Here is a 25,153-nt window from a genome sequence, read left to right as displayed (position 1 = left end):
CTGTCCATGGACTGTTATGGATGGCAGTGGAAGGTCAGAGCGGTTTGCGTATGGTTTCTCAATGTAGGGCTTTAAAAGCGTGATGTGAAAGACAGCGTGTATCTTCAAGGACTTGGGCAGCTGTAACCTAAAATGCATTGGATTCACACATTGTATAACACTGAAGGGGCTCAGGTATTGGTAGTCTGGCAGATGGGCAGCTAAATTTAAAGTTCTGGGCAGAGAGCCACACCTTGTCCCCTATGACCAGATTGGGGGTGGCCCTGACGACCTCAGTCAGCATAATATTTATTGGCAGACTGGAACTGTTCCCTGAGCTTCTGGTGCACCTGGTGTAGGTGAGAGGCTTTGTCAGTGGGGTACAACTGTGGGCACAGCAGAAATAGGAGCCAACACTGATTTAGAAATCCACAAAATTTGTTGCAATTGCCATTAAAGTTGTTCTCATGGGGAGTGAGGGTTGGAGCTGAAGACAGCACAGATTGAGCTTGCAGGATGGCATGCTAAACCTACAGGGTGGCAACTTGGTCCAGCAAGGTATAGGGCTCCCACTATCTCTCTCAGAGAGATATTGGCCTTTGTGGAATTCATGCTCCCTGTATCAGCTTTAGTTCTTGTATTGTTTTGTGCTGGGCTGCTCAAACTGTCAGTGACTGGAATATGAGCAGTCGCTGCCTAGTGGTCAGAGCAAAAGTCAGATCTAGTGGTCAGAAGAGCATTTGATAGCCAGGAATTGGAGCCCAGGGACAGAGCCAGAGTCAGAGGTCAGAAATCAGAGCCAAGGGTCCAGCTTACCTGGAGTGAGGCAAGGCAGGAGCAGGGCTGGGAACGAACAGGAGATATCATAGATATAGGTGAATGCTGTGAGAACTGCTGAACTGCTGCTGCTGCTGCTGGGTTTAAGAGCAGGTCTGCTGATCCTTCCAACCAGTCAGGGTGTGTAGCCAATCAGGCAGCCTACGTTAGGCCAGCTGCATTCATTAAGGTTGCCCGGAGACTGGCTGTACTGCAGGCACTGCTTCCAGAGTGGGTCTGTTGCAGGCCCTGATTCCTGACAAAGGGCAACTGTCAGCACTTTGGTTTTCACAACACTCTCTCCATCCTCAGGAGGAACTATCCAATGTCAACCTCACCAAGTTCCGCAAGATCCAGCACGAGCTGGAAGAGGCTGAGGAGCGGGCTGACATTGCAGAGTCCCAGGTTAACAAACTGCGGGTGAAGAGCCGCGAGGTTCACAGGAAGATTGAAGGAGAAGAGTGAGGATGTCTCCATGCTTCAAAGTGACTGAAGAAATGCACAAAATGTGAATCTCTCTGTCACTTTGTTGTATTTATTGGTTATTCTGTCCTCAGTGTTTAGGAAATAAAGATTGTAGAGACCTTTGCATACAAAGAACTAGTAGGGACTTTTGTTTTTTACAGATTAGCTTTGGGGTCTTATTAAGATTTGTGCATTATTGAATGTTTAATTTTAACTCTTGTCCTTTGCATGCATCCATTACAACACAGTCTTTAATTACCCGATCACATAGTATTTCTCCATTATACATTATAACATTATTCACTGAGAGGAAAAATAATGTTAAATGTGACACAAAGATTGAGAAAGTGAGTGCTCAAGAGTAAGAAATTCCAAATGTTAATGTTGAAAGTTCAGCCTAAACTCTACTCTATTCTATTCTATTCAGGTTCTTATACCATCCTCATCATCATGGTATCTGAGCACCTTCCAGTAGTGTATTAAGCAATGTGATTAACAATTCTCACATGTGGTTTGTTCTTTCTCCCAGGAAGGAATTGTTGTGCAGAGGAGTGTTTACTTTTGATAGGGTTTTTTGTTGGTGGTGTTTTTACATTAGGTAACACAGGTCGGAGAAGTGCCTCTGGCACTTGGAGTGGAAGGTGGGGATTCGTGTGATCGTGCTTAGTTCATTGGGGAGTTTGTTCCACAGTCTGGGACCAGCACTCCTCCAGGAGTTCTCAAGACCAAACGTGCCCAGTTTTTTTAACCTTTCTTCATAGGTCAGATTTTCTAAAGCTTTTATCATTTTTGTTGCTCTCCTCTGCACTCTCTCCAATTTGTCCACATCTTTTCTAAAGTGTGGCACCCAGAATTGGACACAGTACTCCAGCTGAGGCCTCACCTGTGCCAAGAAGAGTGGGACCTCCCTTACACATGACACACGTGTTAATACACCCCAGAATATTAGCTTTTTTCTCAACTGCATCACATTGTTGACTCATATTCAATTTGTGATCCACAAGAACCCCCAGATCATTTTCAGAAGTACTACCACCTAGCCAGTTATTCCCCATTTTGTAGTTGTGCATTTCATTTTTCCTCTCCAAGTGAAGTACTTTGCGCTTGCCTTTATTGAATTTCATCTAGTTGAATCCAGACCAATTATATAATTTGTCAAGGCAGTGCTGAATTCTGGTCCTGTCCTCCAAAGATCTTGCAGCCCCTCCCAGTTTGGTGTCATCTGCAAATTCTATAAGCACACTCTCCACTCTATTATCCAAGTCATTAATGAAAATATTGACTAGCACTGGACCCAAGACTGACTCCAATAGATACACCATCCCAGTTTAACACTGAACCATTGATAAGTACCCTCTGAGTGCAGTCTTTCATCTGGCTGTGCACCTACCTTATAGTAATTTCATCTAGCCCACGCTTCCTTAGTTTGCTTATGAGAATGCTTATGAGAATTTCCTATTCCGCTGGTTAGGAAAGATAGAAAATGTGGCAAAAGACCACCTTGGCTTAACCACGAGATCTTGTATGATCTAAAAAATAAAAAGGAGTCATATAAAAAATGGAAACTAGGACAGATTACAAAGGATGAATATAGGCAAACAACACAGGAATGCAGAGGCAAGATTAGAAAGGCAAAGGCACAAAATGAGCTCAAACTAGCTACAGGAATAAAGGGAAACAAGAAGACTTTTTATCAATACATTAGAAGCAAGAGGAAGACCAAAGACAGGGTAGGCCCACTGCTTAGTGAAGAGGGAGAAACAGTAACAGGAAACTTGGAAATGGCAGAGATGCTTAATGACTTCTTTGTTTCGGTCTTCACCGAGAAGTCTGAAGGAATGCGTAACATAGTGAATGCTAATGGGAAAGGGGTAGGTTTAGCAGATAAAATAAAAAAAGAACAAGTTAAAAATCACTTAGAAAAGTTAGATGCCTGCAAGTCACCAGGGCCTGATGAAATGCATCCTAGAATACTCAAGGAGCTAATAGAGGAGGTATCTGAGCCTCTAGCTATTATCTTTGGAAAATCATGGGAGACGGGAGAGATTCCAGAAGACTGGAAAAGGGCAAATATAGTGCCCATCTATAAAAAGGGAAATAAAAACAACCCAGGAAACTACAGACCAGTTAGTTTAACTTCTGTGCCAGGGAAGATAATGGAGCAAGTAATTAAGGAAATCATCTGCAAACACTTGGAAGGTGATAAGGTGATAGGGAACAGCCAGCATGGATTTGTAAAGAACAAATCATGTCAAACTAATCTGATAGCTTTCTTTGATAGGATAACGAGTCTTGTGGATAAGGGAGAAGCTGTAGATGTGGTATACCTAGACTTTAGTAAGGCATTTGATACGGTCTCGCATGATATTCTTATCGATAAACTAGGCAAATACAATTTAGATGGGGCTACTATAAGGTGGGTGCATAACTGGCTGGATAACCGTACTCAGAGAGTTGTTATTAATGGTTCCCAATCCTGCTGGAAAGGCATAACGAGTGGGGTTCCGCAGGGGTCTGTTTTGGGACCGGCTCTGTTCAATATCTTCATTAACGACTTAGATATTGGCATAGAAAGTGCGCTTATTAAGTTTGCGGATGATACCAAACTGGGAGGGATTGCAACTGCTTTGGAGGACAGGGTCATAATTCAAAATGATTTGGACAAATTGGAGAAATGGTCTGAGTTAAACAGGATGAAGTTTAACAAAGACAAATGCAAAGTGCTCCACTTAAGAAGAAAAAATCAGTTTCACACATACAGAATGGGAAGAGACTGTCTAGGAAGGAGTACGGCAGAAAGGGATCTAGGGGTTATAGTGGACCACAAGCTAAATATGAGTCAACAGTGTGATGCTGTTGCAAAAAAAGCAAACATGATTCTGGGATGTATTAACAGGTGTGTTGTGAGCAAGACACGAGAAGTCATTCTTCCGCTCTACTCTGCTCTGGTTAGGCCTCAGCTGGAGTATTGTGTCCAGTTCTGGGCACCGCATTTCAAGAAAGATGTGGAGAAATTGGAAAGAGTCCAGAGAAGAGCAACGAGAATGATTAAAGGTCTTGAGAACATGACCTATGAAGGAAGGCTGAAAGAATTGGGTTTGTTTAGTTTGGAAAAGAGAAGACTGAGAGGGGCCATGATAGCAGTTTTCAGGTATCTAAAAGGGTGTCATAAGGAGGAGGGAGAAAACTTGTTCACCTTAGCCTCTAAGGATAGAACAAGAAGCAATGGGCTTAAACTGCAGCAAGGGAGGTCTAGGTTGGACATTAGGAAAAAGTTCCTAACTGTCAGGGTGGTTAAACACTGGAATAAATTGCCTAGGGAGGTTGTGGAATCTCCATCTCTGGAGATATTTAAGAGTAGGTTAGATAAATGTCTATCAGGGATGGTCTAGACAGTATTTGGTCCTGCCATGCGGGCAGGGGACTGGGCTCGATGACCTCTCGAGGTCCCTTCCAGTCCTAGAATCTATGAATCTATGAATGTCATAGGGGACTGTGACAGAAGCCTAACTAAAATCAAGATACATCATGCTTACTGCTTCTCCCCTATCCACTAGGCCAGTGACCCTGTCAAAAATGGAAACCAGGTTGGTTTGGCGTGATTTCTTGACAGATCCATGCTGGCTATTCCTTATAACCCCATTTATCCTCTAGGTGCTTACAAATTGATTGTTTAATAATTTGTTCCAGTATCTTTCCAGGTATTGAAGTTAGGCTGACTGATCTATAATTCCCCAGGTCCTCTTTGTTACCCTTTTTAAAGATAGGTCCTATATTTGTTCTTCTCCAGTCCTCTGCGACTTCACTCGGCCTCCAGGAGTCCACAAAGATAATTATTAATGGTTCCAAGGTTGCTTCAGCTAGTTCCTTAATTACCCTAAATTGAATTTCATCAGGCCTCACTGACCTAACTACATCCAACTTATCTAAATATTCTTTAACCTGTTTTTTCCCTATTTTGGCTTGCGTTCCTTCCCCCTTGTTGTTAACATTAAACTGTGCTGAGTATTTGGTCACCATTAACATTTTTAGTGAAGACTAAAGCAAAATAGGCATTAAATACATCAGCCTTCTTGATGTCATCAGTTGTTAGCATCTGCTAAGTAGAGAACCTACATTTCCTTTGTCATTCTCTTGCTCCTAATGTATGTCACTTGCTAGGTATAACTCATTTTGTGGCGTAGCCTTTCGATTTTGTTCCTACAAGCTTGTGCTTTTCTTTGGTACTCTTCTTTTGCAATTTGTACACGTTTTCACATTTTTTAGGATTTTTTTATTTTTATTTTCAAGTAATTAAATAGCTCCCAATGGAGTCAGATTGGCCTCTTGCTGTTCTTGCCAACTTTCCTTAACATCGAGATAATTGTATGCAGTGTAGTTGTAGCCATGTCGGTCCCAGGATATTAGAGAGACAAGGTGGGTGAGGTAATATCTTTTATTGAGCCAACTGCTGTTGGTGAGAGAGACAAGCTTTCGAGCCACACAGAGTCTTTTTCAGCAGTTGTGCCTTTAATATTGTCCCCTTGAGAAACTGCCACCTCTCCTGAATTCCTTTATCTCTTAGACTTTCTTCCTATGGCACCTTACTTACCAGTTCTCTGAGTTTGTTAAAGTCTGTTTTTCTAAAGTCCATTGTTCTTTTTCTGTTGCTCTCCCTCCTTCCTTTACTTAGAATCATGAAATCTATCATTTCATGATCACTTTCACCCAAATTGCCTTCCATCTTCAGATTCACTACCAATTCCACCCTGTTAGTCAGGATCAAGTTTAAAATGGCTGTTCCTCTGGTTACTTCCTCCACTTTCTGAAAGAAGAAATTGTCCACAATACTTTCCAAGAACGTATTGGACATTTTGTGTTTTGCCATATTACATCCAACAGATGGCTGGGTAGTTGAAGTCCCCCGTTACTACCAGGTCTTGTGTTTTGGAAATTTCTGTTATTTGTTCTAGAAATGCCTGATCCACTTCTTTTTCCTGATTTGGCGGTCTATAGTAGACTCCTACCATGACATAATTCCTCTTTTCCCCCTTTTATCTTTACCTAGAGATTTTCAACTGGTCTGTCTCTCACCTTCTTCTGCACCTCAGAACAAATGGATATATTCTTGATGTACAATGAAGCACCTCTTCCCTTTTTCTCCCTGCCTGTCCTTCCTGAACAAGTTATACCCCTCTGTACCAATATTCCAATCATGACATTCATCCCACCAAGTCTCAAGTGATACCAATTAAGTCATAATTTAGCTTATATACTAATACTTCCAGTTCTTCCTGTTTATTCCCCATATGCCTTGCATTTGTGTAGACATCTAAGATGTTGAGCAGATTTTCCCATTGATTTCACTCTTGTTGCTCCTATGACCCTACTGTAATTTTCCATTTCTCCCCCACATCTAGCTGTTTGTTAAAGTTGCCTTTTTTATGTTTACCAGTGGGCTTTTATTACCTGCCCCCTTTGAACCTAAGTAAAAGCCCTCCTCAGCAGGTTGGCGAGTTGGTGCATGAAAAATCTTCTACTGATTGGTCAGGTGGACCCCATCCCTTTCCAGCAGGCATCCTTCCTGGAACAGCATCCCATGATTGAGGAAGCCGAAACCCTCCTGTCAACACTATCTGTGCAGCCATACATTAATTTCCAGGATGCGCATATCCCTGCCTGGCCCCTTTTCTTGAACCGGGAGGCTGGATGAGAACACAACCTGTGCCCCCAACTCCTTCATCCTCGCTCCCAGAGCCCTGTAGTCATTGCTCATCTGCTCAGGGTTATACCTAAATCATACATAAATCACTGCATGTAAATCAAAGCTTATGAATAGCCAAATACCTAACCACAGAGCAAGGAAAGGACGAGATATGATAGCATGGGAACATTCATCCTGCAGATCACAGCGTAGTAAGCCAGCTACAATCAACAGCAAATTCTTTAATGCACTCAGTGTACAAGGAACATGCACAAAGTGCTGGCTTTGAAGCAAGAATATGCCCATTTTGTTATCATGTATCACAGAAGGAGAGTAGGAGCATAAGAAAATGACAAGGCATCCATCATTCCTTCTTGGATCTGTTGCCTTCCCAGATGATTTTAGTTAGCCCTGGGAGGTAAAGCTAGATATCAAATTTAAAATTGACACGGAAGATATATATGTGGGATCTCTGAATCAGTGTAGTGGAATCTGAATAATCCTCCTCAGTTAACACACACTATGTCTATCATAGGGAGTCCAGAAGTGAAGCTTCTGGACTCCCTATGATAAGAGACAGTTTCTAGTTAAAACTAAACATAAAGATAGAGTACAGATTAGCAGTCCAAAGTGTATAGCTTCGGAGCGCCACAGATTAACAACTGTTTCACCCAAGAAGAAGTGTAACAGGAGGCTAGTGCTCTCGTAACAAAATCATACTGATGCTTTTGGGGAGAGATGAGCACTGCAGTGCGCCTCATCAAAATTAAAATAAGAGTGGAAGTTATTCCTTACAGTCTTCATGCAGTGCTGGAGAATTTCAATTCTAATGTGACCTGAACAGGAATTAGATCAAAAGTCTAGATGTGGGTTTATACAAGAAATTACAAAGCCCACTTAATGTTACTGTCATGTGACAATGGCAAAGAATCACAGAGTCATGTTCTTTTAACACTGAACAAGACATTTTTATTAGAATAAGGAAAAAAAACCCTGTTATCCCCTCTCTCTCTCTGATTCGCTACAAAGCTTCTTCCTAGACTAAAAGTTGCTAAACTTTTTCATAGCCATATATTAATAGGATTTTATAGTGAATCCTCCCTTTACATTCACAACCACAAGTACTGTCTCCTCTTTGCAATTGCATAACAGTCTTGTGGCAACTACAGCAATAGCTGACAGAGAGGAGACATAGTAGAAAAAATGTCATGTATTTTTAGCTTCTTTTAATGCAATTTAGCAGTCAAGAATAAGATAGAGACACCCGCACCAGGTGACTAGCACCAGGTGACGCTGGCTCTGGTCACGGTGCTGGGGCTCAGGCAGGTGGTGACGCTGGCTCTGGCCACGGGGCTGGGGCTCAGGCGGGTGGTGACGCTGGCTCTGGCCACGGGGCAGGGGCTCAGGCGGGTGGTGACGCTGGCTCTGGCCACGGGGCAGGAGCTCAGGCGGGTGGTGACGCTGGCTCTGGCCACGGGGCAGGGGCTCAGGCGGGTGGTGACGCTGGCTCTGGCCACGGGGCAGGGGCTCAGGCGGGTGGTGACGCTGGCTCTGGCCACGGGGCAGGGGCTCAGGCGGGTGGTGACGCTGGCTCTGGCCACGGGGCAGGGGCTCAGGCGGGTGGTGACGCTGGCTCTGGCCACGGGGCAGGGGCTCAGGCGGGTGGTGACGCTGGCTCTGGCCACGGGGCAGGGGCTCAGGCGGGTGGTGACGCTGGCTCTGGCCACGGGGCACGGGCTCAGGCGGGTGGTGACGCTGGCTCTGGCCACGGGGCACGGGCTCAGGCGGGTGGTGACGCTGGCTCTGGCCACGGGGCTGGGGCTCAGGCGGGTGGTGACGCTGGCTCTGGCCACGGGGCAGGGGCTCAGGCGGGTGGTGACGCTGGCTCTGGCCACGGGGCAGGGGCTCAGGCGGGTGGTGACGCTGGCTCTGGCCACGGGGCAGGGGCTCAGGCGGGTGGTGACGCTGGCTCTGGCCACGGGGCTGGGGCTCAGGCGGGTGGTGACGCTGGCTCTGGCCACGGGGCAGGGGCTCAGGCGGGTGGTGACGCTGGCTCTGGCCACGGGGCTGGGGCTCAGGCGGGTGGTGACGCTGGCTCTGGCCACGGGGCAGGGGGTCAGGCGGGTGGTGACGCTGGCTCTGGCCACGGGGCTGGGGCTCAGGCGGGTGGTGACGCTGGCTCTGGCCACGGGGCAGGGGCTCAGGCGGGTGGTGACGCTGGCTCTGGCCACGGGGCAGGGGCTCAGGCGGGTGGTGACGCTGGCTCTGGCCACGGGGCTGGGGCTCAGGCGGGTGGTGACGCTGGCTCTGGCCACGGGGCAGGGGCTCAGGCGGGTGGTGACGCTGGCTCTGGCCACGGGGCAGGGGCTCAGGCGGGTGGTGACGCTGGCTCTGGCCACGGGGCAGGGGCTCAGGCGGGTGGTGACGCTGGCTCTGGCCACGGGGCACGGGCTCAGGCGGGTGGTGACGCTGGCTCTGGCCACGGGGCTGGGGCTCAGGCGGGTGGTGACGCTGGCTCTGGCCACGGGGCACGGGCTCAGGCGGGTGGTGACGCTGGCTCTGGCCACGGGGCAGGGGCTCAGGCGGGTGGTGACGCTGGCTCTGGCCACGGGGCTGGGGCTCAGGCGGGTGGTGACGCTGGCTCTGGCCACGGGGCAGGGGCTCAGGCGGGTGGTGACGCTGGCTCTGGCCACGGGGCTGGGGCTCAGGCGGGTGGTGACGCTGGCTCTGGCCACGGGGCAGGGGCTCAGGCGGGTGGTGACGCTGGCTCTGGCCACGGGGCAGGGGCTCAGGCGGGTGGTGACGCTGGCTCTGGCCACGGGGCAGGGGCTCAGGCGGGTGGTGACGCTGGCTCTGGCCACGGGGCAGGGGCTCAGGCGGGTGGTGACGCTGGCTCTGGCCACGGGGCTGGGGCTCAGGCGGGTGGTGACGCTGGCTCTGGCCACGGGGCAGGGGCTCAGGCGGGTGGTGACGCTGGCTCTGGCCACGGGGCAGGGGCTCAGGCGGGTGGTGACGCTGGCTCTGGCCACGGGGCTGGGGCTCAGGCGGGTGGTGACGCTGGCTCTGGCCACGGGGCAGGGGCTCAGGCGGGTGGTGACGCTGGCTCTGGCCACGGGGCAGGGGCTCAGGCGGGTGGTGACGCTGGCTCTGGCCACGGGGCTGGGGCTCAGGCGGGTGGTGACGCTGGCTCTGGCCACGGGGCTGGGGCTCAGGCGGGTGGTGACGCTGGCTCTGGCCACGGGGCAGGGGCTCAGGCGGGTGGTGACGCTGGCTCTGGCCACGGGGCTGGGGCTCAGGCGGGTGGTGACGCTGGCTCTGGCCACGGGGCTGGGGCTCAGGCGGGTGGTGACGCTGGCTCTGGCCACGGGGCAGGGGCTCAGGCGGGTGGTGACGCTGGCTCTGGCCACGGGGCTGGGGCTCAGGCGGGTGGTGACGCTGGCTCTGGCCACGGGGCAGGGGCTCAGGCGGGTGGTGACGCTGGCTCTGGCCACGGGGCTGGGCCTCAGGCGGGTGGTGACGCTGGCTCTGGCCACGGGGCTGGGGCTCAGGCGGGTGGTGACGCTGGCTCTGGCCACGGGGCAGGGGCTCAGGCGGGTGGTGACGCTGGCTCTGGCCACGGGGCAGGGGTTCAGGCGGGTGGTGATGCTGGTTCCAACCACCAGGCAGTGTGGCCTGGCATGGGCTGTACTCAGATCAACTTATTTGAACCTGCCTGTCTGACAGCAAAGTGGGAAGTGGGCTGGGACATGTGGTGAGGGGAGGAATTGAAGACACTAGACCTTCTAAAACTCTGGGTTTCCTGGGAGACTCCTGGAGTTGGGCTCCCTCTCTAGGCCACCCAATCAGACGCCTGCCTCTCTTGTTGCTATTGGCAGGCAGTGACTTCTTCTGTCACACAGCAACTTGAAAAGCAGCACTAAAGGGTGATGCCCCAGTCTGCCTCCACTGGGTGGCTGCCAATGGCATGGACCGAGTGACGGCTGTCCTTCCAGGATCTGATCAGACCAAGGCTCACTAGGTCCCATATCGGGCTGCCCTTCTTTGTCCATTAGTGTAACGGGTAATTGCACTGCTTGCAGGACACCATTCAGTGACTCTGCCTCACTCACATGATGGGGAGCGGCTTTAGGGAACCACAGAGCGACTGATTTTGGAGAGAGCAACCTCAGCAAAGTCCCTGCAGCAGGAAAGACACATACTGGGGGAGGAAACAGGGAGAGCAGCCCCTACTGGTGGGAGTGGCTTTCTGCAAATCAGTAATTCCAAGCAGGTCAGCTGGGGTGCAACAGGGGTTGCTTGAGGGGAAACGGTGGTCACTCAGAGCAGAGGTGGCACAGCAGGAGGGCAAGGGGAAGGTAACTACTATTCTAACCGCAAGGAAATTTGAAGGAAATGTGGGAATGCGGAAGACTTGTTGAGACTGGGATTTGGCTGGGACACTTATGTTCATGCCCTGATTTTTGTATGAAAGGAGTTAAAAGCCACACAATATCTTTGAACATCCCACATAGCTGCATAGCATCTTAGTTTTATGTCTCACCTGGCAACACAGACATATTTTTGAGGTGTATAATTGCGATCCAGTTTTGTAGTGTTTTGAACAAGCCACAATTCCCACCCCAAAGCTGGCCAGGTGCAGGAGTGGACATGATGCTGAGCTCCTCACTGAGCAGTAGCTTCCTCCTCAGCACTTTTGAATGACTCCCATTGTAAGGAAAAAGCTTATGAATGTGATGGAGAGGTAGAAACATCTGAGGATAGCTAGCTAGCAGTGTATTCTGAACTCTGGCGGGTTATAACCTGCATTCTTTCTGCTATTTATGTAAAAGAGTGCAAGCATATTCTCAAAATATGTGAATTAATATACTAGTCATTTGCATGAAGCCTCCAGATTTCTGGACCTTCAGCATTAACAGGTATATCTGTTGATGGAAGAGGACAGAGGTGGTACAGGTTGTAGGCTCCAAAATGGCTGAGCTGAGCTCTCAGGCCAGTGCAATAAGGTGGCTCACAGCAATGCCTTCTCAATGGCGGCTGACAGGAAAGATGGCACATCCAAAGCCCTACTTATACTGACAGGCCTGGGAGTGAGGGTATGAAGTGATGTGGGGGTTGTGCATGTAGAGTCCATGATAATTGTAGAGAACCTGAGGTCAGGCCTGAATGGAAAAAAACCATCAATAAAGGTTGTAAACAGTTTAAGAAAGACAGACATGAAAAACGGATTGAAAAAAGGGCCAAGCATCATGCCAAGTCTTCAGTGGGAGCCTTTACATTCCTATGTGACATCTGTTCGTGACCTTGCTCCCTACAGATCAGACTATACAGTCACAAGAGAACACATGAGATGCCATGATGGCATAGTTGGATATAATGGAGCCACACCATTTGCAGTGAGGTGAAAGTCTTGGGAGAACAAGAGCACTGCCTTCATTCTGAGTTTAGTTTCAGAAAGGCAGAATGAAGACAGGAGAAGAGATTAGCCATGATTGATAAGTTGATTATATGTCATCCCCTTTACTGGGTAATATGAGCAACTGGGATGTGATACTGTTCCATGGCTGGTCTCTGCAATGCAACTCACTACACAGATTGACACTTAAAAAATGAGGAACAATATGTGGAATTAAAAATAAAGTTACCGTCACCCTTCAATGTGTTTGCAAGTGGCTCCCAAATACAGCTGGGCAAAATGTTTCTACCAAAACGTTTTTTTTTTGGGGGGGGGGGGTGAGGGAGGCACAAAAATGCAGCTTCTTTGATACCAAACATTTTGTGATTTCATGTTGATTTTGCTGAATTGTTTTGGTCAAACCCTTAAAAATCAGAAATGTTTCAATTTGACGTTTTCTAAACAAAAGGTTTAAATTTTTGGTTTCAAAATGTTCTTAAATTGTATTTTGAAAAATTAAAAAATGTTTAAGAAGCTCAAAATCTACACAAAACATTCTTCTTCTTATTATTATTATTTAAGTATCTGTTTGCGACACTAGGCATGTACTTGGGTGGCTAGCCCTTCCCACCGCTTGGCCGCCACAGCGACAGCTAACCACTGCTCTGATTAGTGCTGATTAGCCGAGCTAGTGTGGGTATATTGCCTGGAGCTGGAATGGAATTTGTAGCTCCAGCTCAAAGTGTAGATATACTATTTGTCATTTCCAGGATCAGGACTATTCCAAATCTCTCTGTTTGCTTTATTGCAGGATTTCCCAGACCACAGTTGCCAAAAGTCTTTATAATAATAATAATAATTAATAATGATTAAACCATTTAATCTCTACCAAGCTCTATGACACAGAAATCTAAAATGTCACATAGAAGTCAGTGGCCCAGCCAGAACTAGAAGCCAGCAGTTCCAACAGTGCCCTGCTCTAACTACTACAGAGCACTTCCTCTTCAAATTCCCAGTCATAATATTTATAGGAGATTTATTCACATAGCTGGTAAGACAGCAAATATTTCTATATATATCCACGTCTTATATGAATGACAATTATGCTCTGAGTCAAGTTTGCCAAACAATACTTTGCCAAAAATGCCTTGACCTAAGAAAGAGGAGGAGGCTGTTACATGTGCAGATAAGACCCTATAAAAGTGCCCCTAGGATGAATCTGCCTTGTCCGTGCACAGAAAGCTTCAAGGTAAGCGTATGGGGGGATCTGGGCTTGCAGAGAGGAGAAAGTACCCCTGCATTCCACACATCCCACTGCATTCCTGCTGCTGCTAGCACTCATTTCCAGGAGGGATTGTTTCTGTCATCAGGGCTTTTAAATGCACTTTTTGAGTCATCTATACATTTTCAATCTCCAGTTTATCACTGGAGTTTCATGCAGCAATAAGAAAGGAATTTCTATTTCTATTTTAGAATATTGACCAGCTTCCAGCCTGCATACTATCCATCTGGTATCACGAAAGAGGTAAGATCCTGATTTGCTAATTCCCAGGGGATGGTGAGTACCCTCTTGGGTGGGATTTCTATATAGCTCAATAGGCAGTCATTGTATCCCCTAATATCTATGCCCATTGTGTAAATGCACTGTATATTGCGCTTGGGCTCTGTTGCCTGTGACAGGCAGGTCTCCAAAGTGGCTGGACTTGAAGCCATTGACCACTAATGCTGGGCCAGCAAGTGCCCTCTCTGAGATACCTCTCCTGAATACACACATCACAACGTAATTGTACACAGTGAACTCCTACATGCCAGCTCATAGATCCCTAATAAACCAGGACAGAGTGGCCCAACAGAGGAGACCCACCAGGGGACAGAATCTAATTATTTGTCCAGAGAATAAATCTATTCTTTTAATGAGCATTTATCCAGAATTTGCTTTTCCCCCACACGCCAAACATCACTGACAATAATTGTGCCCCAGCTGAAAGAGAGACACATTTCTCTGGTAAATGCTAATCAAGTTTTCATCTCTTAATGCGCAGAGTAGCTTAGTGAGTGGCACTTAGATGCCATGTGTGAAAATGCCTTCAGAAGAGGGTTTCAGGTAGCGTTTAAGGCAGTTGGTGGCCCTTTCACACTGACTCCTTGACCAGTCTGACAGTGCCACTAATGCACTGGATAGTTCTTATATAATTAAGTAAGGAAACTATAAAAGGAGTAATGGCAAATAAAGGCATATTGATAATATTTGGTTAACTGGAGTGGGAGAGACAGACAGACAGAGCTTAAATTACATGAGAACCCAGTTTTTTATTAACTAATACCGGAAAATTCTTTATCAAAAGCACTGACAATAGTAGCCTCCCCTTTGCACCTCTCCTAATATCCACCCTCCTGCTCCCTTTCCCCCACTGCCCTTCCATTGTAAGCACACCACACAGTCTAAAATGTAGCCAGAAGAGAGAATGTAAGAGGGCTTTCATAATTCCTAGTATGTTTTTGGCTCTTCCTGGTCCCTCATGTAGGGATCTGCTTATGCTATTCCTACCAACAAATGCGGTGGAAAATGGACTTCATCCCAAGGGAACTGCACACCCCCTAGTTATAGCGATCTGAACAGGCAAGATGAAAAAGGGATGAGAATGAAAAGTGTGATAAAGTGAAGCCCCAAATGAATGTCTGGGTCTAAAGTGAGTGAGACAGCCTATCACCCAGCTCTGGGGTTTCTTTCATTCCAGGTCCTGAGTCAAAAATGTAACATATTTTCTCCCCATCAGAGCTCACTGCTGAGCTGCCCTAGATAAACTGCAGCCATGTCGTCGGATGCTGAGATGGCCGCCTATGGGGTGGCAGCTCCTTTCCTCCGAAAGACAGAGAAGGAGAGAATTGAGGACCAGAACAAGCCTTTCGATGCTAAGACATCAGTCTTTGTGGTGCATCCCAAGGAATCCTTTGTGAAAAGCGTAATCCAGAGCAGGGAAGGAGGGAAGGTCACAGTCAAGACTGAAAAAGGAGAAGTGAGTAAAAACAAGGAGTAAGGAACAGCATTTTGTTCCTCCTCTGTTCTTAGCTGATAGAAATGGGTCTCTTCTTTCCTTCCAGTCTTTGACTGTTAAGGAAGATCAAGTCTTCCCCATGAACCCTCCCAAATATGATAAAATCGAGGACATGGCAATGATGACCCATCTCCATGAACCTGGCGTCCTGTATAACCTCAAAGAGCGTTATGCAGCCTGGATGATCTATGTAAGTACAGGCCAAAGTCTTTCCTGGACTTCCAAACTAATAGCTACACTAAATCATGTGGAAGCCAATCACGTTATCTCCCTTTCTTTCAGACCTACTCGGGTCTCTTCTGTGTCACTGTCAACCCCTACAAGTGGCTGCCAGTGTACAACCCAGAAGTTGTGAATGCCTACAGGGGCAAAAAGCGTCAAGAGGCCCCTCCCCACATCTTCTCCATCTCTGACAACGCCTATCAGTTCATGTTAACCGGTGAGTGGCTCAACTCCTGAAAAGTGATTATAGAGTGAAAATTTCATATGAGGAATCACAAGCTTCTTTCCGGGAAATATGACATGCAGCTAAAGACACCAAAAACATTGAAAACTAGCAATGTGCAAACACGAATTCGTCCAAAGACAAACTGAACCTGACCCAAACATTAGCCCAGCTCTCACAGAACCCAAAGCAAACCTTTTCAGAAGTTCACAAGCGTGTGGTTAATGGAAAAAGTACAGAATGTCCATATCTGCTTCTGCACATTCTGGCTCTAGCTGGGACCAAAGAAGAACTGCCAAAAATCATGACACTCTGTTCTCAGGAAGCCTGATTCTTCCTGACTCTGCATCTTGTGTGTCATTTACACTTGTGGAAAGTGGTGCATCAGAATTCTCCACTCCCCTACACTTGTGTGGTAATTCACACACACTTTGCACTCTTTTTGCACTGGTGCTATGCAGATGGTTATAAATTGAGGATCAGGTCATTATTCTGTATAACCCTTTGCTGTCCAGAGATATAAATAGCTTCATCAGATTTCTGTAAGAGGGAATTCTGTGAAAGGGAAGTGGGTATAAGTATCCTGTGATGGTTCTATTGATCTGCATGAGCTTATATTTATTATTTATTCCTGTGGACTTTTAGTTAGTTGCCTGATGCCCTGAGGCCCCTTTGCAAATCCCAGCATTTATTTGTTTCACTCAGTTTTCAGTTTTCAGAGTGGTAGCCGTGTTAGTCTGTATCAGCAAAAAGAACGAGGAGTACTTGTGGCACCTTAGAGACTAACAAATGTATTTGAGCATAAGCTTTCATGGGCTAAAACCCACTTCATCGGATGCATGCAGTGGAAAATACAGTAGGAAGATATATATAGACAGAGGACATGAAAAAATGGGTGTTGCCATACTAACTATAACGAGAGTATCAATTAAGGTGGGCTATTATCAGCAGGAGAAAAAAACGTTTGTAGTGATAATCAGGATGGCCCATTTCCAACAGTTGACAAGAAGGTATGAGTAACAGTAGGGGGGAAAAATTAGCATGGGGAAATAGTTTTTACTTTGTGTAATGACCCATCCACTCCCAGTCTTTATTCAAGCCTAATTTAATGGTGCAAATTAAAAGTTTTCAAATTAATTCCAATTCTGCAGTTTCTCGTTGGAGTCTGTTTTTAAAGTTTTTTTGTTGGAGTATTGCGACTTTGAGGTCTGTAATTGAGTGACCAGGGAGGCTGAAGTGTTCTCCGACTGGTTTTTGAATGTTATAATTCTTGACGTCTGATTTGTGCCCATTTATTCTTTTGCGTAGAGACTGTCTGGTTTGGCTAATGTACATGGCAGAGGGGCATTGCTGGCACATGATGGCATATATCACATTGGTAGATGTGCAGGTGAACGAGCCTCTCATAGTGTGGCTGATGTGATTAGGTCCTATGATGGTGTCCCCTGAATAGATATGTGGACAGAGTTGGCAACGGTCAACTTCAGCCCCCAACTAAAATCTCTCCAGCGCATCATCAAGGATCTACAACCTATCCTGAAGATCGATCCCTCACTCTCACAGATCTTGGGAGACAGGCCAGTCCTCGCTTACAGACAGCCTCCCAACCTGAAGCAAATACTCACCAGCAACCACACACCACACAACAAAAACACTAATCCAGGAACCTATCCTTGCAACAAAGCCCGTTGCCAACTCTGTATTTTCCACTGCATTCATCCGATGAAGTGGGTTTTAGCCCATGAAAGCTTATGCTCAAATACATTTGTTAGTCTCTAAGGTGCCACAAGTACTCCTCGTTCTTTCAGTTTTCAGTGAGTTCAATGTTACTTAGTAACTCTTTTAAAAGTCTCTTTGGTTCTGTCTCTTTCACAGATCGGGAGAATCAGTCGATCCTCATCACGTATGTATAATTCCCTGCCCTGGTTTTTGTTGTCTTTGCACTGCAGGAAGAAACTCTTTGGTTATGTGTTCTCTGCTTCTCTGTTTGATTTGACAGCGGAGAATCCGGTGCTGGAAAGACTGTGAACACAAAGCGTGTCATCCAGTACTTTGCAACAATTGCAGTTTCTGGGGAGAAGAAGAAGGAAGAGCCAGGCAAAATGCATGTGAGTTGGTCACTAGAGATGGGATTAAATGTTCTGTTCTGAAACTGCCCGTGGTTTAAAACAACCTTAATTTGACAATAATTGTTACTTTGTAGGGGACCCTTGAAGATCAAATCATCAGTGCCAACCCCCTGCTGGAGGCCTTTGGGAATGCCAAGACCGTGAGGAACGACAACTCCTCTCGTTTTGTAAGTTTTTTTTTTTTACAAAATTGCTCCTACTCACAAGTGCAATGATGGGCCATATACATTCCTATCATTAGACAGATAATATAAATTTTGGCTGAGTTTTCAAACCTGCTGAAGGGACCCCCAGGGCAGCTTTGCAAATCCCACTTCTGGAGTCTGCCTCTGAAGGCTTTAAATGAAATGACTTTTTTCCTTTAAAGGGTAAATTCATCAGAATCCACTTTGGTACCACAGGGAAACTGGCTTCTGCTGACATTGAAACATGTAAGGGACCTCCCTTTAAGGGTCACAATTCTCTGTCTCTCTTTCTTTCTCATTGTGTTTTCTTGTGGCTAATTGTACTTTACCTGCCTTGCCAGATCTGCTGGAGAAATCTAGAGTCACTTTCCAGCTCAAGGCGGAAAGAAGCTACCACATATTTTATCAGATCATGTCCAACAAGAAGCCAGAACTAATTGGTAAGAAACGTTTTAACTCTTTTGGTGGAACTGGTCACTGATGAACTCAGTAACATGGTCAATTAAATTATACCCATGTATATCCTATGCTTGTTTTCAGAGATGCTTCTGATTACCACCAACCCATATGACTTCCCCTTTGTGAGTCTAGGTGAGATCACTGTAGCCAGCATTGATGACCAGGAAGAGCTGATTGCCACAGATGTAAGTAACACATGAGAATTATTATGTGGAGTACTAACTTTACTAGAGAAGATATTTACATTACTGATTCTTTTGACAGAGCGCCATTGACATATTGGGTTTCAGTGCTGAGGAAAAAACAGCCATTTACAAGCTGACAGGGGCAGTCATGCATTATGGGAACCTGAAATTCAAGCAGAAGCAACGTGAAGAGCAGGCAGAGCCAGATGGCACAGAAGGTATTAGCAAAATCTGTATCTAAACTCTCAAGCAATAACTCAGGACCAGATTTACAGATATGTTCTGGATGTTTCATGCAACTCTGGCATTGCAAATCCAACATTAATTTTGCTTAAGCAGATAATTCAGTTGAGTTCTGACCTGCTTTGCATCACTGGAACAGCACATAACAGACAGAGTTGTCCCTATGGCTGCCACTATATTAGACACTGATTTGCCACTCCGTCATCAGTTTTACATTGATGTAAGTCCACTAATGTCAATGGTGTTGCACTGGTGTAAAGCTAAAGTAATGCAGTGAAGAATCTTCCAAAGTCTCCTCCAACAGTGATGAAGAAACAGAGAAGCAAAGGGCCTAATTTTACATGGCCTGGCACCTAATCCCTCACTAGTACCGCTTATTTAGTCTGCAGAAGAGAAGAGTGAGGGGGGATTTGATAGCAGCCTTCAACTACCTAAAGCAGGGTTCCAAAGAGGATGGAGCTAGGCTGTTCTCAGTGGTGGCAGATGACAGAAGAAGGAGCAATGGTCTCAGGTTGCAATGGGGGAGGTCTAGGTTGAATATTAGGAAAAACTATTTCACTAGGAGGGTGGTGAAGCACTGGAATGGGTTACCTAGGGAGATGGTGGAGTCTCCATCCTTAGAGGTTTTTAAGGCCCGGCTTGACAAAGCCCTGGCTGGGATGATTTAGTTGGGGATGGTCCTGCTTTAAGCAGGAGGTTGGACTAGATGACCTCCTGAGGTCTCTTCCAACCCTAATCTTCTATGATTCTATGATTCTATGATTATGCCTTGCAAAGTGTGTATAAAACATTGCTTCCAGGATATGTGAGCAGATAGTTCTGAACTAGCAGGGTGTCACATCCAATTTGCATTCACTTTGTACGAGGTGGCAGGCAGTGGAGAATGAGGCCCTTAGGCACGGACTCTAAGCTTCATTTGGGCTGAGCCTGGCAGATCTCAGGAAGGGCAAGGGTGGCAGTGCACCACCTCTGCAGTCCCTGGGATTCTGCAGCTTGCTGGGGCCAACCCTGCTGACTAACATAAGCTGGTATGGCCAGAGAGCTGCTGTAATGTATGCTCAACTATACCAGCCTCCAAGGGCTGTTTTTTCAGCGGAGAATATCTACAATCCTGCAGCAGTCCTGCCATAATCCCTTTGTCGGGAGCACTGCTGGGACGCCCCATAGCTGATGGGCTGCAAGGGGAGCACTGAAGAGCTGTTCCAGCTGCTTTACACCTTCCAAGGAAGTCCCTTATGCTGAGGATGTTTCCCAATGCTTGAAACTGTCTGGTTGATGGCATTTTATTTCAGAAGAGGTGGTGTAAAGGCACAGCAGCTGAGGCCAGAATTGGGGCCCTAGGGTTTGAGATCCTTCCATTAGATAAAAAGTGAGAGGTCTGTGCTCTGCCCAGAATTCTGATCTTCCTCTCTCTAGGATGTACGTCTCTGGAAGGGAATGTAGGAGTGGTTCTATAAATAGACATTATTTCAAGGTCAGTTTAGCACTTTGTCAAAAGCTAACTGCTCTTCACAGAGTGAAAACGCTTCACTTTCTTGAGAGGATTAGGATCTAAGGGCAAATGCAAACAGAACTAAAGAAAACAGTTGTAAGGAAACATGACCATTATAGACCTGGTCGTGATATATTCAATAATGGCATTACATGCTGTTATTAATAATAAAATCATTTAAGTAATTTCAGCCAATGCTGGAGGCCGTAGGAGCTGTGGGAGCTGAAGTCAATGGAATTGCACAGGTTTAGGTCAGGACAGTGTTTGGCCATTAGCCTGTTTGCTTCTGATCATTCAGAAATCAGAATCCCTAGACAAGCTGCACAGTAAAGTGGCAAAGAAAGAACTTCAAAGCCATCTTTTCATTCTGTCTGTTCATCTGCTTCTTTCTCCTTAAAAATTGTTTTTATTTGGCCCTTATGAGGTATTTGTGAACAAATTCTTACAATCACTTGATGTACAGACCCTCTCAATCAAATGCAAAACAATTAATCAAGAAATCAAGAAATAAAGGAAACTCTAAATTCCATAATTACTGGAGTTATTAATCGATGTGGTAGCTGGTAAAACAAAAACAGATCTCATTACTCTTTTCTAGTCATTATAAAAGACACCAAAGCCTATCTTTGAGCTACTAATTCATTCCTCTCCTTGTTTAGTGGCTGACAAAGCAGCCTACCTGATGAATCTGAACTCAGCTGATCTGCTCAAAGCCATGTGTTACCCCCGAGTCAAGGTTGGGAATGAATATGTGACCAAAGGTCAAACCGTGCAGCAGGTAACAATTGGTGATCTAGAACTCCTGGTTTGAATTAACACACCCGGGTTTCTTCCTCTGCTTTGTATGGTAACTCCAGTCCCTCTCCCACTGGTTAGGTGCACAATTCGGTGGGTGCTCTGGCAAAGGCGGTCTATGAGAAGATGTTCCTGTGGATGGTTGTTCGTATCAACCAGCAGCTGGATACCAAGCAGCCCAGACAGTACTTCATTGGTGTCCTGGACATTGCTGGCTTTGAGATCTTTGATGTAAGGAGCAGGGATTTGACAGGAGGTTCCTGGAAGGGACACTCAGGGGTTCTGAGAACTTTGAGGGGTTTTTTAACATTATATATTTTGTATTTAAATAATTTCCTGGAAAAGCCTGACTTTTCTGCAGAAACAGTCTTGATCTTGATCTTCCACTAAGGCACCACGAGCCTCTAATGAGTCCATTTTTGGATAGATTTGTGTGGTGCATGTAGAAATGACAACTGCATTGAAAGTGCCTTCAAGTTGTTAACAGGTGGTGCCTAATAGAAAAGAAATGATTGTGTACCTAACACAAATTATTGTAGGTGTTTATGGCACCTAGTGGGCAGCTCGCTAACTCCCAGGCAGGCTTGGGGCTTAGGGTTTGGAAATGTCTGGGTATGCCAGAGGGCTGAGAGCTCAGAAGGAGTTGGCCAGGCTCAGACCCAAATGCCTGGTCAAGGATCAGGGACAAGAGTTGAGAAATGCCTGAGTAGGCTTGGGTCCCAGAGCACAGAAATACTTGGACAAGCCTGGGCCTGACACTGCAGAAATGTCTTGGCAGAGCTGAGAATAGAACTCCCAAAACATCTGGCTGGCTCTAGGGATAAGAATTCAGAAAGTGTCCCAGGATTTGCTGCACAATAGTAGCATTGTTCTTCAAACTTTAGCTTTTTCACATATACATTGAAAGTAATCAGTTTCGTTGCATTTTTGTAGTACAACAGCCTGGAGCAGCTGTGCATCAACTTCACCAATGAGAAACTGCAACAGTTTTTCAACCACCACATGTTTGTGCTGGAGCAGGAGGAGTACAAGAAGGAAGGAATCGAATGGGAGTTCATTGACTTTGGGATGGACCTGGCTGCCTGCATTGAGCTCATTGAGAAGGTATCTTTTCAATTCAAATGCCTTATATGTTCAAGAATTCTTTAATTATTGTGGGTTGCATTGAATTTTAGATGGATTTTCCATGCTCCGGGCCATAAATATCTTGACCCATAATGTTCTAATTTTTTGCTCTGAAACATTAAGAAGACCACACATAGCTTTATGACAACAGTCCTGCACCCTCTTCTTTCCAAGAGTGGAAAGATGGCATTGTTTACCTTTAGCAGGATTCTTTTCAGAATCCTGGACGCAGATTTAATTTTAAAGCATACCAGAAAGCCCCACTATCACAACTCAAAGAGATAGTATCCAGGAAGTTAAATTTTTCTACTTTTTGTCAATAGTATACATCATTCTTCTCAGGAAAAACAGAAGTAATTCCTGAAAAAGATGTAAATTTTTCTGTCTTGATGTGATTATTGTACACATAGCAGGAACTTTATGCCAATGTTATGTGATTAAAGGTCTGTGTGTTGTTGTCAATAGGACAGCTAACCTGCTGGGAACTCAATTTTCACACTGAAATAGATACTGATTATTTTGTTGTCTTTCTTCACGGATACTGTAATCATTTTTGACAAGCTAAATGTTTGTAATGCACATGAATTATTAATCATTATTATTATTTGTAGTGCAGGAGCTCCCAGGTCACTAACTGGGATCCTATTGTGCTAGGTACCGTATACCTTATATACATAAGGTGACAATCAGTCTGGGCCAATATAGATGCTCTTTCATTTCTATGGCCTTTTTGGATGTGAAGATGAGGATTTTGTCCGTGTTTCCACTTTTTTGTAGAATTCCTTTTGATTTTCAGGTTGTTAAAGAACCATATTAACCTCTTACTATTCTTCCTGTCTTTCCTTTGCATTGGGATAGTTTACAGTTGTGCCTTTATGTTGTCTCCTTGAGAAACTGCCAGCTCTCCTGAACTCCTTTATCCCTTAGATTTTCTTCCCATGGGACCTCCCCTGCCACTTCCGGCGGGTAGCAATCGGTTTTTCGGGGATCGACTTACCGCGTCTAGTGAAGACGCGGTAAAATCGATCCCTGATCGCTCTGCCGTTGACTCCAGAAATCCACCTCGGCAGGAGGCGGCAGCGGAGTCGGCGGCAGCGCGGCAGCGGTCGACTTTTCCGCGTCCTCACCGCTAGGTAAGCCGACCTAAAATACGCAACTTCAGCTACGGTATTCACGTAGCTGAAGTTGCGTATCTTAGGTCGGACCCCCGCTGCAGTGTAGACCTAGCCTGAGTCTCTTAAAGTCTGTTTTGCTGAAGTCCATTGTCCTTATTCTGCTGCTCTCACTCCTTCCTTTCCTTAGAATCATGAAATCTGTCATCTCATGATCACCGTTACCCAAATGGTCTTCCACCTTCAGATTCACTACCAATTCTTCCCTGTTTGCCAGAATCAAGTCTAAAATGGCTGTCCCTGTGGTTACTTCCTCCACTTTCTAGAAGCAAAAGTTGTACGCAGCACATTCCTAGAACTTATTGGACATTTTATGTTTTGCAGTATTACTTTCCTAACAGATGGCTGGGGAGTTAAAATCTCCCATTACTACCAGGTCTTGTGTTTTGGTTATTTCTGTTTTTTGTTCTAGAAATGCCTCGTTCACCTAATCTTCCTGATTGAGTGGTCTATAGTAGACCCCATACCATGACATCATCCCTATTTTTACCCCTTTTGTTTTTAACCAGACACTCTCAATTGGTCTGCCTCCCACCTACTTCTGGACCTCAGGACAAATGGATATATTCTTGTCAGCACCTTCTCCCTTTTCCCCCTGCCTGTCCTTCCTGAACAAGCTGTACCCCTCTGTACCAATATTCCAGTCAGGAGATTTATCTCTCCAAGCCTCTGTGATTCCAATTCAGTCATAATTTAGTTATTTTATTTTTCACATCCTTTCTAGCATAAATAAAATTAATTTTCATGCGCCATTAATGTATCTAGGGTTGATTGAAAAATATCAAATGAATAATTTATTCAGCAAATGTTCATTTTTCAAACGAATCATTTGATGATTTTAAAAAAAAATTCTTCACTCAGTTCTATATGTTACATGCAAAGCTGAAAATATGTCAGTATTCAGTTGGTTTAATTTTGCTTTGTCCATGGCAGTTTCAGTGAATTAAAGTTCATAGATTCCAAGGCCAGAAGGGACCATTGTGATGATCTGGTCTGACCTTCTGTGTAACACAGGCCAGAGAACTGCCCCCAAATGATTCCTAGAGCAGATTGTTTAGAAAAATATCCAATCTTGATTTAAAAATTATCCCTGCTGGAGAATTCACCACGACCCTTGGTAAATTGTTCCAATGGTTAATTACCCTCTCTCTTAAAAAATTACACCTTATTTCCACTCTGAATTTGTCTAGCTTCAAATTCCAGCCATTTCATAGTGTTATACCTTTCTTTGCTAGACTGAAGAGCCCATTCTTAAATATTTGTTTCCGATGTGGATACCTATAGACTGTAATCACATCACTCCTCACCTTCTCATTGTTAAGTAGATTAACCTCCTTGAGTCTATCACTATAAGGCAGGTTTTCTAATCCTTTAATCATTCTCATGGCTCCTCTCTGAACCCTCTCCAATTCATCAACATCCTTCTTGATTTGTGGGCACCAGAACTGGGTGCAGTATTCCAGCAGCGGTTCTAAGCAATCTCTGGGCAGTTCTGCCAAATACAGAGGTAAAATAACCTCTACTACTACTCA

General features: G+C 45.6%; 2 protein-coding genes across 10 annotated transcripts in view; both read left to right on the top strand.

Moving 5' to 3' along the window:
- The window catches only part of LOC135887907 (myosin heavy chain, skeletal muscle, adult-like), a 32,184-nt gene extending 30,924 nt beyond the window's left edge, over nt 1-1,260 (top strand). For all 3 annotated transcript variants that reach the window (XM_065415704.1, XM_065415703.1, XM_065415702.1), the window contains exon 38: nt 1,108-1,260. In XM_065415704.1, the coding sequence (XP_065271776.1) occupies nt 1,108-1,260 (153 nt within the window). The remainder of the gene's footprint in view (nt 1-1,107) is intronic.
- Nucleotides 1,261-15,148: 13,888 nt separating this feature from the next.
- The window catches only part of LOC135887905 (myosin heavy chain, skeletal muscle, adult), a 33,853-nt gene continuing 23,848 nt past the window's right edge, over nt 15,149-25,153 (top strand). For 6 of the 7 annotated variants that reach the window (XM_065415700.1, XM_065415701.1, XM_065415697.1 and 3 more), the window contains exons 1-13: nt 15,149-15,352; nt 15,438-15,581; nt 15,674-15,830; nt 17,712-17,739; nt 17,836-17,944; nt 18,040-18,132; nt 18,333-18,396; nt 18,492-18,590; nt 18,691-18,794; nt 18,874-19,012; nt 21,189-21,307; nt 21,406-21,555; nt 22,258-22,428. In XM_065415700.1, coding sequence (XP_065271772.1) covers nt 15,149-15,352; nt 15,438-15,581; nt 15,674-15,830; nt 17,712-17,739; nt 17,836-17,944; nt 18,040-18,132; nt 18,333-18,396; nt 18,492-18,590; nt 18,691-18,794; nt 18,874-19,012; nt 21,189-21,307; nt 21,406-21,555; nt 22,258-22,428 — 1,581 coding nt within the window. Of the gene's footprint in view, nt 15,353-15,437; nt 15,582-15,673; nt 15,831-17,711; nt 17,740-17,835; nt 17,975-18,039; nt 18,133-18,332; nt 18,397-18,491; nt 18,591-18,690; nt 18,795-18,873; nt 19,013-21,188; nt 21,308-21,405; nt 21,556-22,257; nt 22,429-25,153 lie in introns of all 7 variants that reach the window. The other variant, XM_065415694.1, reaches the window with a different exon arrangement.

The sequence above is a fragment of the Emys orbicularis genome, chromosome 13 (genome assembly GCF_028017835.1).
Source record: "Emys orbicularis isolate rEmyOrb1 chromosome 13, rEmyOrb1.hap1, whole genome shotgun sequence".
Classification (NCBI taxonomy): Eukaryota; Metazoa; Chordata; order Testudines; family Emydidae; genus Emys; species Emys orbicularis.
The sequence above is the reverse complement of the archived record's forward strand: the minus strand, read 5'-3'. Positions and strand labels throughout refer to the sequence as shown.